We start from the raw sequence: 17,031 nt of genomic DNA, 5'->3' as shown, positions 1-17,031 counted from the left end.
CGCTCATGGCCGGCCTTCAGGACGGCGGTTGGGCCGACCGGCTGCCGTGGGTCCTTTTGGGCCTCCGCACGGCCCCCAAGGAGGACCTCCGGGCGTCCACCGCCGAGCTTGTCTACGGCCAGGCGCTACGCGTCCCGGGCGAATTCGTGCCCGACGCTACCAGTCCCTGGTCCGCAGCTCACCAGCGCTCGGACCTCCAGGAGACCGCCCGACGGTTTGCCCCCGTGCCAACGTCCCACCACGGTGACCCCCAGTCCTACGTCCCCCCAGCGCTTCGCACAGCGGAGTACGTTTTTGTGCGTCATGACGCACATCGGGGGCCACTCCGGCCGCTGTACGACGGGCCCTTCCGGGTCCTGCGACGGCACGACAAGTCGTTCGTCATCGACATCGGCGGCAGGTCGGACCGGATTGCGGTGGACCGCCTCAAGCCGGCGCACGTGGACATCGACCAACCGCCACGGTTGGCCCTTCCGCCGCGGCAAGGCCGCCCCCCATCCACGGTGCCCCCCACTCGACCGCCCACCACCACTCCGGACCCCCCCCCCCCCCCACGACCCGCCAGGGGTCGCTTCGGCCGGGTCATCAGGACCCCCCTTAAATTGACCCTGCCGGTGCAAGTCGATTCTGGGGGGACGTGTGTAGCGGCTACCGCTGGGTATACACAATCGCCTTGCACCTACCGAGGACACGAAGCGATCACGATGCCGGGCTCGCCCAGGACGCCCGGGCACGCCCAGCCTCGCCTTTCCAGGGCTCGTCCAGGACGCCCGGGCATGCCCGCTCTCGACTTGCCAGGCCTCGTCCAGGACGCCCGGGCATGTCCAGACTCGCCTTTCCAGGGTTCGCCCAGAACGCCCGGGCACGCCCAGCCTCGCCTTTCCAGGGCTCGTCCAGGACGCCCGGGCATGCCCACTCTCGACTTGCCAGGCCTCATCCAGGACGCCCGGGCATGTCCAGACTCGCCTTTCCAGGGTTCGCCCAGAACGCCCGGGCCCGCCCGGTCTCGCCTTTCCCGGGCAAACGCTCCGGGATAATGTGTATATATATTGCTGCCAGATAAACGGGCTTTTGAGAGTACCCGAGTTGATTTGACACAATAAAGAAACTCGGACGAATTCCAGCTTTTTGTCGCGTCCATTCTTCCGATTTACGTTGGAGCACAGCTCCTACAATGGCATTTTACATCAATACGACCTATCCAATTTGCCACTCGTAGACCCCACCCATGTCCTTGTTTCTCAAGACAGTGCTGGGTAATATGTTCTATGAACTCTCTAGATATCCTATCCCACCTATCCCATGCATTTGACACCATCTGCCATTCTGCTCTGCTTTCCAGGCGGTCTTCCATTGGTACATGGCTATACGCAGTCCACTCCTTACTGTCATCCTGGTGTCTCAGAGGCAGAGTGATTCATCAATGCGTGCACCATCCCTCAGATGGACATTAAACTGGGCATCCCGTCTGCCGACATTAGTTGGTGGACATTATAAAGATCCCACGGTGTGCTTCGCGAAGAGTAGGCGAGCTATCACTGGCACACTGAACAATTTCCAGCCTTAACCTACAGGGGGCATTACATCAACGGCACAGTCACACCCTCAGCCAATGATGCTCCTCGCACCACGTGATGCTTACGGAAGAAGAAGAAGACCTGCAATCTTTTCTTCCCCCATTAACTCTACCTCACCCAACCCTTCATCTCTCCTCCCTTCCTGTCTCCTCTTTCATTGTTACCTCACTCCCTTGCTTGTTGTGTCCAATATTGTCAGAACGTTGCCCTTCCACCATGTCCTCCTCTGCCCCAATCCGAGGTTTTGATTACAAAAGGTCACAGGCTGAAATGGGCACCGTGACCCAATGACAATCTTTGCAATGGGACTAGAACATGGCCGTCGTCGTTAGTGTGCATCACCTGGTTGCGGCTTAGCATCATTTATCGCAGGGGTGCAGCAGTGCTGCTGATGCAGTGCCCCATGCGGGTTTCGAGCAGGAATTTGGAATCTGGCCAGGCTGTGGGCGATAGCTCGTCTACTCTTTGTGAAGAAGACCGTGGGATTTTCAATGCCTACCAACTAATGCTGACAGATGAAACGCCTGTTAAAGGTCAGTCTAAGCCTCGAAGGGAAAGCACACACATTGATGTGAAACACCTCACCTTTCCTGTGAAACACCAGGATGACAGTTTTGAGCTGGGCCAAGATTTGAACCCAGGTAAGACAGCTCAGAGATGAGTATGCACACATCAGGGCTATCCTTCCAGCCCTTGCACACAGGGACCAACTATTTTCGAAAGGTGCCGATGGGATCTTTAACATCAAGAAGGAAATATTGTCAGACGTGATATTTGCCTCAGCATCACCTCCTAATATCACCTGTGTGCTCAATAATGCAACGTCCTGTCTGTGAACCACTTGGGCGACAGTCAGCTTAAGAATCAAACATAGGAACAGGTGTGCTACCTGTGAGCTATCCGGGCTGTCTATCAGAGATTGTGCTTTGTCCAAATTCAATCTTGCCTTGTCATTTTATTGAGGCTTCCATCACCCATAGTCTTTCGGGTAATAAGGATGGATGCTGTTACACTCCTCTTGGTCAGACGAGTAGTGAGTTGTGGATCAGCAAGTGAACATGTTGCACAGAAGTTTCTCCACCGGGGTAGCACAGAGGGAGTGTCGATGGAACAGTTGCTCGACATTGGCAGAAGGAATGCCCCTCATAGATGCCAACAGCAGCAGAAGTTTCCCAAACCTGAGGTGGACACAGAAATAATAAATTGCTTGTCAAGATCATCTGAGATTTCATCAGTATCAGGTGTTGGTTTGTGAGACCTTATCTGACTAGGTCTCTTTTCCCTCTCCCCGTCTACATATGATGTATGCATGTATGCAGTGGGGTAGATTAATGAGAGAAAAGGAAGATAAGGTGACACTTATTTATTAATTACTAGCAGAAGTACTCGGCGCTGCCGGGCGGGGGAGGGGGGTGGGAGCGGGGGGAAGGAGGACGGAGGGGAGGGGAGGAGGTGGGAGGGGAGGAGGAGGTGGGAGGGGGGAGGGGAGGGGGGAAGGGGTGGCAGGAGAGCAAGGGGGTTCATATATATGCTGGTGGGTGAATGTGGCGTTCAGCACGTTTCTGAGTTAAGTGTGATGCCGATCAGGAAGAAGAAGAAGCCGTACTACCAACTTCGTACAATTCCGGAATTGTTTGATTTATTTGTGTTCAAATGTCTGGTGATTGTTTTGTATTTATTTTTGTGAATGTGTACTTGTATATAACTGTCATTAATTTTAAAAGGCTTAAGCACTATCGAGCGATATATATATATATATATATAAAACTTGTTTTTTTTCAACATTTTTTTTTTGGCCTAAAACACTCCCAGTCACTCACTGATGAACCTCTGCAAGTTTGACGAAGATCCATTCAGCCATCTCTGAGAAAAATGGCGACACACAGACAGACAGACACGCAGACCAACATCTCTCTTATATAGTAGATGCATGGAGGGGTCCAATGCATAGAAGGTGTAGAGGGTTGGTGGGGAAAGTATGTCTGGGAGAAAAAAGATAGGGGTGAAGGGGGTTTGGAGGGGAAAACATATATGGGGGGGGGGGGGGGGGATTTGTTTCGTGACGTTTTAGACGTTAATTAAGTGCATGAGGAGAGGCTTATAGTTATTGTAGGGTTTGTTTCTACACTAAGTGCCCCAATTTTTAATGGCACCCCAGAGTGTTAGACTCCCAAGAGTATGAAACCACAATTTAGAAAAAACTTTCATTTTTTTTCTTCCATAATGCCAATTTCTGAGCTGTATCTCGAAGTTGTTTGGGACTTTTGGAATAACATTTTGCATCAATAGAGTGAATAGAAAGTTTGTTTTTCTTATGTTGAAGGCTCCAGTCATGGACGTTATAGTCGTCATCGAGGCCAGCCCTTAAATAAAGTATTTATGAAGATATGATATGAAGTATGTGGGGTTGACATAATTTATGATTTTGGCCTAATTTTTATGGTCATGACCTAATTATAGATATTTTAAACGTTTTCACCATAACTCAACTAAGGCTTGTCCTATTAAAACGAAATTGCCCTCACTAGATAGCCTAGAGCAAGGCGCATTTAGGGTTAATTTACATCATACCCCTCCAGGTTAAAGGTCAAGGTCTTATACCCCTCTGAGAACTATCCTACCGTTTACGTTTTCTCCCTTTTTTCTGACAATGTTCAAGAAATTTCAGAATGAAACTTTGCATCAATAATGGAAATAATAAGTATGTGGGGTTGGCATAATTTTTGACCTTGACCTAATTTTAATGTCATGACCTAATTATAGGCATGTTAACATTTTCACCATAACTCGACCAAGGCTCCACTGACTAATGAAATTGCCCTCCCTAGATAGCCCAGAATAAGATGCATTTATGCTTAATTTACATCATATCCCCAAGAGTTATAGGTCAAGGTAAAATGTCGGTCTGAAAAAAATAACGCGGTTAAGGTGAAATGGCTGTCTGAAAATAAGGTTATGGTTATGGTTATGGTTAGGGTTAGGGTTAGGGTTAGGGTACATCAATTATCACCACAATTACTTAGTAATCAACAAATTGATAATTTCTATGATTACCTAGAAATTAGTAATATTTAAAACAAATCAATACTTAAAGGGGAACCCAAACGCTCAGATCACCTCGACGCTAATCTTTCCCTTGCTATCCTACAAAATAGATATGATGTGTTTTTTCCAATTTGCGATTTATAAAATAGGTAATTTTGTGATTAAAAGCCTAAATCGTCTTCTTATTCATGTTTAACATCACCTCCAGAAGTCGACGGCCATATTAGTACAGTCGTACGTGGTACGATGCAACTCAAACGGCGAATATTTTTTGATTTTCCACAAATAAGCCTAATCAATGCTTACTTCATGGTTGTAGTAATATAAACCGAGATGGTTTCATGCAAGTACACCAATGGCCAAAATACCTTTTGTCAGGAATTGGACGAGGTTTGTCCGAAATACCCAAATGTGAATTAGGCCGACAAAATGTTCACTTTTGTGCTCAGATCATTTGACAAAGCACTCGTATGAAACAACAAAGATGGCTATAGATCTTGTGGTTATCCGCACAATTAAGAGAGGATGCCATTCCCGTGATTAAGCGGAAGAAACAGCCGTCGCTCGAAACTGTAAGACCATCTCGACCCACCTACCAGCACATGTATATGGGCGATTTGAGCGTCATGTCTGTGTACTTGCTGCATCATGCCTTGTCATGCTGCATCATGCTGTGTCCATGCTGTGTCCGTGCTGCGTCATGACATGTCCTGATGCGTCATGCCATGTCCGTGTTGCATCATGCCGTGTGCGTGCTGCGTCATGCCATATCCATGCTGTGTCATGCCGTGTCCATGCTGTGTCATATACGCGCTGCATTGTGTCCGTGCCCGCGCTGCATCCTGTCCGCACTGCGTCGTGCCATGTCTGTGCTGCGCCTCCCATATCTGTGTGAGTGCTGCATTGTGTCAATGCTGTGTCATGTTGTATTTCTTCTGGACTAATATAACTGATCAATTAATATAAAATCCCTGATAAACCGTCAACTGAACGGAAAAACAAAACCTTCCTCTCTGTAGTGAACATGTAACCAGCGTTTTCATCTTAACTACCACCTCCATTGTCGCTATGGCCATCTGATTTGCTAACATAAGGCTCAAAACAACACAGCTCCATAATTCCCCCGAATGCGTTTCCATCACTAATGTTGTCTCCAATAGTTTCTTCAAAATCCCACTGATCAATTTCAACATACTGAGAACCTTCGAAGTTGCTGATGACAGTGAAATCATTATCAGAATCCGAGTTCGACATGCACTGTTTATGTAAACTGCCATGAGGATGAAGGTGGGTTATGAGTGACGTCACTGGTGAAATCAAAAATTGCCTTTCGAAGGTTGTTTTCTTTACACTTTCTGGCTGGCAATAAAAATCAAAAAAAATTCCCTTCAAATTATACCATGATTAATGATTTTCAATGGTTTTCAGAAAAAAAAAATTGAGTTTGGGTTCTCCTTTAAGCACATCCTAGATCAGAGACGTAGACGTAGGAATCATTTGTAATTGCGTCCTTTCCAATGTGTAAAGTCCAATGTCCTTCAAATGTTTTAAAAACCCACTGTGCTTGCATTCTGCAAACAGCAAAATAACTCAAGTAAATCATCAATTAATGATTAGAATGAGCTCTTTATTTAAAGGTTTACAGCAAAAGTTATAAAATAAGAGGCAGGCCTGTGGTACCATTGCCGAGAAACCAGTTCCAAAGCTCTATTGTCTTGGATCACATGATTCACAGTGAACAACTTTTATTCACGGATATATTTTTTTACAGAAAGTTTTGACTGTTTTATGCTTTTTCCTGGGTAGTAGGGTCAATATACGAAAAAAACTCACCTAACCCCCAAAAAATTGATACAAAAGGTTTTTCAATGGATTCTGGTACCATTGGGCATGCTAAATAACATACTAAAAATCTAGTAACATCTGACTTCCGGAAAGGGGTCATTTTCAAGATGGCGTCCAAGATGGCCGCCGGGAGCTTAAAATGGCCATATCTCAATTATTATTCAACCTAGAAAGGTGGTTTTGGTGTCTAACCCTAGGTTTTAGGGCCCAAGGAATCCACTTGAATCAATAAAATTACCATCAGTTAATTATTTATTGACAAGTCCAAGATGGCATCCCAAGGTGAAATCCTGATCCACTAAAATGGCTCTGTCGAATAGTAGTCAACCTAGAGAGATATTTCCGAAAACGTCTTCCGAAAGGCTGATAAGCCACAACTAGCTCACGCGATCTGTGATCATGCAAGTGATGCCATCCTAGATTCTGTACCAGAAACGGAGATCCACGTCCTTGATGGAGGTTCACTCCTTCACAGAATACCATGGAAGAGTGGAGAAAGCGATGGTGAAATAGCGCAGTCGTATGCTGACTTCACCATCCAGCATTATGGTTCAGCTACGACCATTGTCTTTGATGGCTATGAGGAAGGGCCATCCATTAAAGACAACACGCATCAGAGAAGAGGACACAATATTCATCCCATTGTCAGCTTCACTGCTGAGACAAAGTTCTCAGGCAAGAAGGAGGAGGTCCTGTCAAGAGATATCAATAAACAGAGACTGATCGGGATGATAAGTGATGAACTGAGAGAAAGGTATTGCACTGTGGTCAATGCACCTGGAGATGCTGACGTAGATATAGTCTATATTAGATATAGTGAAAAAAAAAAATAACTTGTTGTTTCTTCGAATATTGTATCTCACCTGAACATTTGAACACCTCTTGTACTTTCTGTATTGAAGAAACTTTCATAAGCTTGGCCTAAGCTTTAATTGTTTCGTCTGTCTGTCTTTGGTCAAACTGTCCACTCTCTGACGCTCCATACCTCATCCCTCAGATCGGCAGTCTGCAGCCTCCTCACTCTCTGCAGACCTGGACAAAATCACAGAATGGTCTTTCATGTGCGGCAGTTTCATGTGTTCCTGCAGACCTGGACAAAGTGGAACATGTCTTTCAATCCTGACAAGTCTCACACTCTCACTATGTCTCTCCGAAAAGACCGACTGGACAACCCTACCATCTACTTTCTGAACAATCCTCTCCAAGAAGTTCTGTCACTCAATCTTTTGGGTCTCACTATCTGCCATGATCTTTCCTGGGAAAACCACATTTCCAAGCTGGCCTCCAAAGCCAGTCGCCGACTGGGCATCCTCCGTCGTGTGAAGTCCTTCCTTAGTACACTTGAGCTCCTCACCACTTACAAGGCTTTCATCCACAGCTCACTGGAATACTGCTCTCCCTTCTGGGCTGGTGCTCCTGCCTCACACCTAGCTCGGCTTCACGCTGTTGAAACCAAAGCTTTCAGAATCATTGGAATCTCCTGCGATGAAGCTAACTCCGAGGGCCTTTCACTCACTCACCGCAGGCAGATTGGTGGTCTTTCTGTCTTCTACCGACTCCTCTCCGGCCTTGCTCCCCCAGCTCTCTCTGGGCTCTGTCCCCCAAATATTCCTGCAGGATGCACAAGATCTGCCAGCAACCCTCTTATGGTTAAACTGCCAAAATCAAGACTCTCTGCTCACCTTCACTCCTTCATTCCTCTTTTCTCCCGCCTCTGGAACAAACTCCCTCACTCTCTTCAATCCCACTCTTCCCTCCAGGTCTTTAAAACGGCTGTTCACCACAATCTCGTATCGTCCCCCATCCAAAACGTTGATCATTTCTACCCCTGTTAATTCACCCCAGATCCACTTTTTTGAAATACCGACTTATTTCCTGGAAGTCCGAGCAGTGTCCATGTGTTTTATACCTCTCCCACCCCCACCCTCCCCCCTTCCCACACCTCCTCCCCCAAGCTCCCTCCTTCCTACAGATATTCCGTTGTCCCTGTTCTCTACTGTTGTACTTGTGTGCTTCCCTCTCTCTCCCCATCTTGTCTCCCACTCCATTTATTATATGTTTTATGTGTCCGTTTGTTTTTTTGTGATTAATGTTAACTCTTACACGAGCCTCGATGTTGTATACAAAAAAAAAATACAAAAAAACTTTAATGCGTTTTGCTTAAACCCAAATACTAACCTTAAACCCAAGCCTTAACCCTAACCAGTTTAGCCTAAACCATAACAAGATTCAACTAACCTGAATAAGTGTGGAATATGTGAGAAGTATGGAGCATTATGCAGAGCGATGGAAGGAAATATCCCACAATCAAATGATTTCCGCTTTGGCTGATGCAGTCAAAGCTTTGGTACAAAAATGTGAAGATGACTGAGAGATCTTTGTTTATTCTGATAGATGTTCTCACCTGGCTGGTTGTTCTGGGTAATGGTTCTGGCAATATTGCAACAGCATGAGCTGTGACTGCTCCTGCAGGTTCTCCACATGATCTCTATCCTTCAGGCCTTGTGTTTCTAAAATGAAATGTTGAAGGGTTTATCCAGTGAGTACATGGAGGAGTTTGTACATAAAGTGCACATGTAGAACAAATATATTAAGAGACATCAATTGTCTTTTCCATGAATTGCATGTGTGTCAGGTTAACATGTCAATGGACACATAAACATGGTGTTTGGGTTTTGAACTTGCCAGTGTATTCCGTTTACAAATTCAAGATACGAGGAGAGGCCAAGTGGGTAAAATAAGAACTTAAAGAAAACAAACACAGCTTGAGGTACAATAAATTTTCTGTCTCAATAAAAAAAATTCATCGTAAGCTACAAGAACCTGCCTGGTCTAAAGAGGGCCAGAGCTTTGAGGCAGGCAAACTCAGTGGTGTCAACACACAAGGCTTTGAAATGTGATGTAGTGTTCTTGAGAAGGACTTGATCAGGATTTGCCTCTGCAGAAGCCCCTGCTTGAGCAAGACCAAACTGCTGGTCTACAAAGCTTCTTCCCCTTGAGGTAGTGGAGTTGGAAGTGTGCTGTTTGGGCAAAAAGTCTGGTGAGGTTGGAAGTTGGTAGCCCTCAGAGTTGAGAAGAATCCATTGTGAGGTACAGATGAGAAATAGATCACACCAAGTTTCTTCCAAAAGGATGACCTACAACAACAAAGCACAGGTATTCGCATCAAACCATAATAAGCGATTGAAGAAAGAGTTAAATTTTTAATAATTTGCTGTTATAATTTAACTTCGCCAATGACGCATTGCCAATTTTAAATTCCCACCTGGTCACGGAAGGGAAGGTTCCTAAATACTGGAAGGTTCTTTGCCCATGTGACTGCCATGAAGAGCAACTGACTTGAGGCATCATAAGGGCAAAGAGAAGTAGGTGTAGGACCTGTTGGTAAGTCAGGCCTTTCGCTTTCTGGGGAAATAGTTTGTCCAAGATGTTAGTAAGTCCAAGAACGACAAGAATATACTTTTAAAAGAACAAGTCAGGAGACGACGATGGTTCACCAGCGAGCGGTATTCAATGACAAAGGTCAAAACCGACATTGAAAATATATAAATAGGAATGTATTATCTGTTATGAGACTAGTTAGCTACACAATACCAAAAATTCGGTTCGATTCCGACAACTTTGAAAATTTGACCTTTGTGACCTTGAAATGTCAAAACGAAGGTTACTGACTTTGAAATGAGATAGAAAATAATGTATAATCAGTTATGAGGTTAGTTAGCTACACAATACTGAAAATTCGGTTCGATTCCGACAACTTTGAAACTTTGACCTTTGTGACCTTCAAAGGTCAAAGGTCGAGGATTCTGAAATTTGTTGTAAAACTTGTATTTCATTAGGTATGTGATAATATAAGATCATGTACGACATTTCACCCTATCAGGAAGTGAACAATGTAATAAAACCATAAAAAAATCGACTTTTCTAAATTTCGTGACCTTGTGACCTTGACCTTGGGGCGAAAATGAAAAATCTAGCTCTGTGGGGCTGGACACATGACATTGGCCTAACCAAATATCGGAACCCCTGTCAGATTCCACCAAACCTTTCGGAGAAGATGTAGCTTAAACTCGATTACCCCCTAAAAATACATCTTTTTGGGGTGTCGCTCCGCCCACAATGGGCGCAATACGCCCACTCTAGGCAGGACACAACTAGATCATGATATCAACCTCCCACCCAAGTTTCATCAAGATCGGATGATATCATCGGGTAGTTATGCTGCAGACAGACACACACACACACAGACAGACGCACACACATGACGAATATAGTAGTCGCTTGATAACTCGTGAACCAAAAATAGCAACAATTGTCTGGCTGAACACAGGACCTCATACCTTTATCAGACTCCATTTTTGGATGGTGATGCCATAAAGCTTGGCCTGTCAGAGAGCAGGGATATGAAGGTGTGGATGAGGGTGACGCATGTGGTTTTGAGAGAATGGGAGTTCCTCGAGTGGTTGCAATGACTTGATAATCAAATGTGGCATTTTCAGTTTGCCTGTCAGGCCGTATCTGAGCGGTTTTGCGGGGTTGCCGTTCATTCTGAACAGCTGGAAAAAAAACCCCCCACAAGATAATTACATTGGAAGCGATAATTAAAGCATTAAAATAAATACTTAAAACGAAGCTTCCAGAGCACAATTTCCTCGGAATTTAAATTTCCTTTGATTGGTAAGCCTTTAAGTAGTGGGAGAGAGATGCCATCTGGTGGTATGTGCATGAGAGTAACAGGAGTCTTCTGGTGAAAATAGTAACAGGAGTCATGAAATTGACCTTCATAGCTGAAGACAACCTGGGAACACAAATTTGTTTAACGTGTAGGATCTGTGACCGAGAGTCCAACCACACTGAGATAGCAAGCAGTGTAACCTGGTGTCAAGGAGCCTCCAACAAGACCAGACCACTTGCTACTCACAGTCCAGGCAGTAATTTAGAATTTAGCCAGAGTGCCGGCAATAACTTGCTGAGTCTTCATGAAAGACAAAGAGGAATCGTTTACGTACACCAACAGCCAGTTCTGGTAGACGGGTCCTCCGGCTTAATGTCCTTCCGATTTATGACACACAAACTGATGTATACCTTTAAACTGTTTTTTTTTAAACTGATGTATACCCTGAATGCGAAGCACCAGGGAGACCGTTTGTATGTCCAGATTATAATCCAGACTAAGCAGCTCAAGGTTAAGTATACACAACTGATCCAAGCTGTCCTGCCAGCACACTGTGGTTAAAGGTAATATTTGTGGAATATTTATCCTTGCAGCAACGACAGTCCTCATCTTGTAAAACAACTGACTTAATCATTTCAGTTGGAGAGCTTTTTTGTTTGCATCATCAAGCTCCATCTTCCCTAAATTACAGATTCCTTTCTCCACTGATGTGATGTCGTTTTTCCAATAATGCATCAAACACGTATGTTTTGGAGTATAGAGATAAGAAGGCTTCACATGTTAGCTTAGAAATCAATATGCTGTATCAGAATTTTCTTTATGTCCGATTCTTACCATCCTTGTTCATCCCGGCCTGCAAGCAGCATCGCAGACGGCAGGCCTGACATTGGTTACGATGGGCCTTATCGATCACGCACAGGCCCGTCCCAGCCTGACACCTGCCGCACACATCATAGTTAAAACTGTGGAACCGTCTTCCCAAGTCTGTTGTCTCAAACTCTTCCCTACGGGATTTTAAGTCCACTGTCCACAGTCACTACATGGTGTCTCCTATATCCACTACTGAGCTTTATTACACCTGCTGAGACCGTGTTGTCAGCCTTCTGCAATTGCTCTCCAGCCAATGAGTTTGAAGGCTTCTTACGCATGCAGCTTCATCATGCTTTTAATATATAAAATTGCAACCTAACCAGAAGAAGACTGTGTGGACACCCTGTATATATACACGAGTAATGAAAATGAAAGGAAAGTATTTTTCCAACATGGGGAAGGACGAGAAATATCGAACCGAGGACTTACCGGTACATTCGTTTACGTCGCACACTGCGCTTGAAGAATCCACTGCAGCCATTGCATGTCATGATACCATAGTGTTTGCCGCTACTGCTGTCTCCACAAACGTGGCAGTGTGTGTGTGAAGTTGGTTCAGTTGTGTGTGAAGTCCAGTTGGCCCTGGACTGGCCAACACAAAAGGATGGTCGCTCGGCCCCTGGAATGGCAGGTAGATCACACATGCTCCGATCAGGGCCTTTTGAAAACACCACAGGCTCCGATATTTTTGTGTTTGAAATCAGTTTTGTGGATTTTTCATGGTACAGTACAATATTTCCCAAATTCATAACGATCTGTAGATCATGCAATTCAAACCTTCCCAATCTTTCACTCCAGCATGCAAGGGGGCTGCCAGGATAGCGCAGAGGAATAGTATCTCACCTTTGAGACGTCTAGTCTGAATTTGATTCTGGATCCATCTATAAACTGTCGGATTGTTGTTGCCCAGGCAGGGTGTTTGATGCCTGACGAACAATGCATTTCTTTGTTTAATTGAACCCGTCTTTTAGGGAAAATGCATATGCTATAAACAATAAACCATCACGTTTTACTGTTCAGATCGAGGCTCGTGTAAGAGCGAACATTAATGACAAAAAAACAAATGGACACATAAGACGAAATAAAGGGAGTGGGAGACAAGATGGGGAGAGAGGGGGAAGCACACAAGTACAACATTTGAGAGCAGGAACAGCGGGAGATCTGTGGGAGGGAGAGGGCTTGGGGGGGGAGGAAGCGTGGGAAGTAGTGGGGGGGGGGGGGAGGGGAGAGGTAAAAAAAACATATGGACACTGCAAGGACTTCCAGGAAAGAAGTTGATATTTCAGAAAAGTGGATCTAGGGTGAATTAACGGGGGTAGAAAAAATCAAGGTTTTGGATGGGGGAAGATAAGAGATGGTGGTGAACAGCTGTTTTAAAGACCTGGAGGGAGGAGTGGGATTGAAGGGAGTGAGGGAGTTTGTTCCAAAGGTGGCAGAAAAGAGGAATGAAAGAGTGAAGGTGAATAGAGAGTCTTGATTTTGACAGTTTAACCATAAGAGGGTTACTGGCAGGTCTTGTGCGACCTGTAGGAATATTAGGGGGACAGAACACAGACAGGGCTGGGCGAGCAAGGCCGGAGAGGAGTCGGTAGAAGACAGAAAGACCACCTACCTGCCTGCGGTGAGTAAGTGAAAGGTTCTCACAATCAGCTTCATCATGGGAGATTCCAATGATTCTGAAAGCTTTGGTTTCAACAGGGTGAAGCCGAGCTAGGTGTGAGGCAGGAGCACCAGCCCAGAGGGGAGAGCAGTATTCCTTTGAGCTGCGGATGAAAGCCTTGTATGTGGTGAGGAGCTCAGGTGTGCCAAGGAAGGACTTCGCATCACGGAGGATGTCGGAATTTCAACCATAATATTCCTTAGGATGGAGCTTAGGCTACTTGCCAAGTAACAGAGGTGCAGAAACAACACCCCCAAACCCCTCCCTTCATTGCGCCACTGTCCCACAGTGTCTTTTGCGAAGAGTCGGCGAGCTATCGCCGGCATTCTGGGCGAATTCCAAATTATTGTTCTCACATGCAGCTACAGGGAGCACTTCATGTGTGGCACACCTGCTCCACCAACAAATGATGCCATGTGGTGCATACGAAAAAAGATCACACTTCGGGCAGTTAGTTGATTGAATCTGTGCAGGTGAAAACGACGATACAGCAAGTGAATTCATAATGATGGGGAACATTGTTGCAATGGTGATAATAATGAACTCCACCTTGCAACTCAAGATGCAATTTAAACAGCCTCCACGAGAAACACCAGCAATGGCGCCCTGCTGTGTAATTCAATGACCTGTACAACCTCATTGATCACAACCAAAATCATCAGGCCACCCAACAATGTGGAAACGGTTGGAGCCATTATCAGACGTATAAAAACATACCGGGTTTGCCTTGCTTGGCATGACCTCTCGAGACGGTTTCCATGTCCATCCAGACCGTGTTCATCCACACGAGAGGTCATTCGAGCAACCCTGCAGATATACCTGCCAACGATTATCAAATCTTTTGCTGCGTCAGAAGAGATATACTTATCCCCTTAAGGACTGACGACCGTCTGATCCTGCCATCTGGGCACGACCACCTGCAACAAGGATTTTACATGAGGGATCATCCATAAATACAACTCACAGGTCACCTTTTAAACCTCTCATCAACTCCACATCCCCAACAAACAGGGGCGCATTAACTGTACTTGAGGCCTGAGGCTAATTCTATTTTGGGGACCCTTTTCCATGATACTTAGCTCACCTGGAACGAGGTTCAGGGGAGCTTATGCGAAGGTGCGTTGTCCGTCCATCAGTCCGTAATCACTTGAAACTTCTTCTCCGAAACCGCTGATGGGATTGCGACCAAATTTGGCACAAATGATCGGTGTTGTGTTGTGACTAAAGTTTGTGCAGGGTATTTAAAAAATCGGGGTCTGAGGGGGTCCAGGTTTGACCCCCCAAAATAGGAATTTGCTTTTTCCTCTGAAACTACAAACACTATTGAGATGAAACTTGATCACAACCTTCACCACCCGTGCTGTACCAAAGTTTGTTTACGGCGTTAAAAAAAAACTGCCCCTTTGGGGTCTACGGGGGTGAGGTGGGGGATTTTAGGGGGGTGGGGGGTGGACCAATGTTTGTTTTGAGTTGCCCCCCAAAATAGGTATTTGCTTTTTTTCTCAGATAGTACACACGCAATTTCGATGAAACTTCGCCACAACCTTCATCACCCATGATGTACCAATGTTTGTTTTGGGTTGCCCCCCAAAATAGGTATTTGCTTTTTTTCTCAGATAGTACACACGCAATTTCGATGAAACTTCACCACAACCTTAATCACCCATGATGTACCAATGTTTGCTCAAGGCATTAGAAAAATTGGGGTCTTAGGAGGTATTTGGGTTTCGGGGAGGGAGGGTTGTCCCCAAAATAGGTATTTTTGTGTCCGTTTGTTTAAAGTGCTGTGATTATGTTAGTATGATTCTACATGCTGCCCTGTCTGCTAGCAACCATTGAAATTGGTTTAAAATACCTGTAGTCGGTGCAGTATACCGTTTATTCTACCAGGTGAGCGCTAGGGGTATTGCCCCTATGTTTATGGGTGGGAGCGTGGAATCTCAAAAAATAAAAAGATGTTTTGAGAAATTTTATGAAAACTCCCACTCACGATGGAACACGTGCAGGGACCCCATATCGGCGTCATTCAGGTGGAAACACAAAATCACAATTGTATTGAGAAATTACCGAACCAGGGAATGTTTCCACATGCAGTAAATGGCGAAACTGCTCATGCCAAATCCATTACTGAGTTTACATGCGAAGAGAGTTTAACTCATAATTATATTGGGAAATTTATAAAACCCTGAGATCCCCCACAACCATCATCATACATCCCGAGGACACCCGCTGTGGGGCCCCAAAAGGTTCCACACAAGGTTTGGTGGAGATTGCCCAAAACTGAGGGAGTAGTTTGGGGACGGACAGACAGTCCTGCTCTATTATGTCGATATATGTACATGTGCAGTACATAATTTACATACACGGTACTCAAGTTAATATATATTTATTATATATTCTGTGGGTGATTTTGTTTTCTGAGCTGATTGGGTGCCCTCTCAAATATGGGGCCTGAGGCTTCAGCCTCAATTGCATCAATGGTAATCCGCCATGGCAACAAAGTTTACAAATTGCAAAATCTACCTATGATGTACGCACGTGATGGGGGAGCGAGCCGTTTGGACAGGTGCATAACGTGGTGTTCAAAGTTGGATGGATGAAAATTCCTCCATCTTTGCATAAATAACTAGAACGGGCACTCGGTAGAGCGCATACCTTCGCCGCAGCTACTGTTCTGTACTTGGCATGGGAGTGTAGGGAACAGAACAGTGAACAGTTTGGTGCTGATTTCATGCAAATCGGATAAGAATTGACCGAGTTATGACAAAAAACGCACATTTTGCAAGGTCGTGACCCCCCTGACCTTTGACCCCCAACCGCTAACAAGGGTAATGTCTTCACTGGGTCATGTCGTATATCACAAGATCGGGCATTGAATTCTGAACATTTTGGCATTAGTTGCATGCCAATTGGATAAAAATTGACCGCGCTATGGTAAAAATACGATTTTGACCTTTTCGTGACCTTGACCTTGACCTTTGACCCGATTGCTCCCAAAATCTAATCAAATGTGTCCCGTATAATAACCAATCATCCCACCAAATTTCATGCAATTCGGTTGAATACTTTTTGAGTTATGCGAATAACATACACACACACACACACACAGACATACAAATAAATACACAGCGATCAAAACATAACCTTCCGCTTTTGCGAAGGTAATAAAAATCTATTCACTTTCTTTAACACCTCTCCTTGTTTTATCCTCATGTGACGTCATATATTTATTATGTCGCAAGGATGGTGGGGCCGGGTTCTGTAGAATGGGTTCAAGGTCCATGCAAAGTCCATGCAAAGCTGGGAGAGGTCAATCTATCTATAATTCCAGTAATCTCTGTACGTTTGTACGTTTGTCT

General features: G+C 45.1%; 1 protein-coding gene across 1 annotated transcript; it reads right to left on the bottom strand.

Moving 5' to 3' along the window:
- Positions 1 to 581: 581 nt before the first annotated feature.
- Positions 582 to 12,656, bottom strand: LOC137430569 (photoreceptor-specific nuclear receptor-like). Its single transcript, XM_068121391.2, has 7 exons — positions 12,442 to 12,656; positions 11,977 to 12,080; positions 10,808 to 11,023; positions 9,733 to 9,872; positions 9,295 to 9,604; positions 8,872 to 8,977; positions 582 to 2,755 (listed from the first exon to the last, which is right to left on the bottom strand). Exons 1-7 carry the CDS (start codon positions 12,654 to 12,656, stop codon positions 2,623 to 2,625), a joined length of 1,224 nt encoding a protein of 407 aa, XP_067977492.2. The 3' UTR covers positions 582 to 2,622.
- Positions 12,657 to 17,031: the final 4,375 nt, after the last annotated feature.

This window comes from Myxine glutinosa, chromosome 7 (genome assembly GCF_964187855.1).
Source record: "Myxine glutinosa chromosome 7, kmMyxGlut1.1, whole genome shotgun sequence".
NCBI lineage: Eukaryota > Metazoa > Chordata > Myxini > Myxiniformes > Myxinidae > Myxine > Myxine glutinosa.
The sequence above is the reverse complement of the archived record's forward strand: the minus strand, read 5'-3'. Positions and strand labels throughout refer to the sequence as shown.

Coding starts and splice junctions, on each gene's coding strand:
- LOC137430569 (XM_068121391.2), bottom strand. CDS start 12,656: ATGTGTGATCTACCTGCCATTCCAGGGGCCGAGCGACCATCCTTTTGT. Junction 11,024..11,976: donor GGCCGGGATGAACAAGGATG/GTAAGAATCGGA, acceptor TTTTTTTTCCAG/CTGTTCAGAATGAACGGCAA. Junction 2,756..8,871: donor TACCCAGAACAACCAGCCAG/GTGAGAACATCT, acceptor TGTCCACCTCAG/GTTTGGGAAACTTCTGCTGC.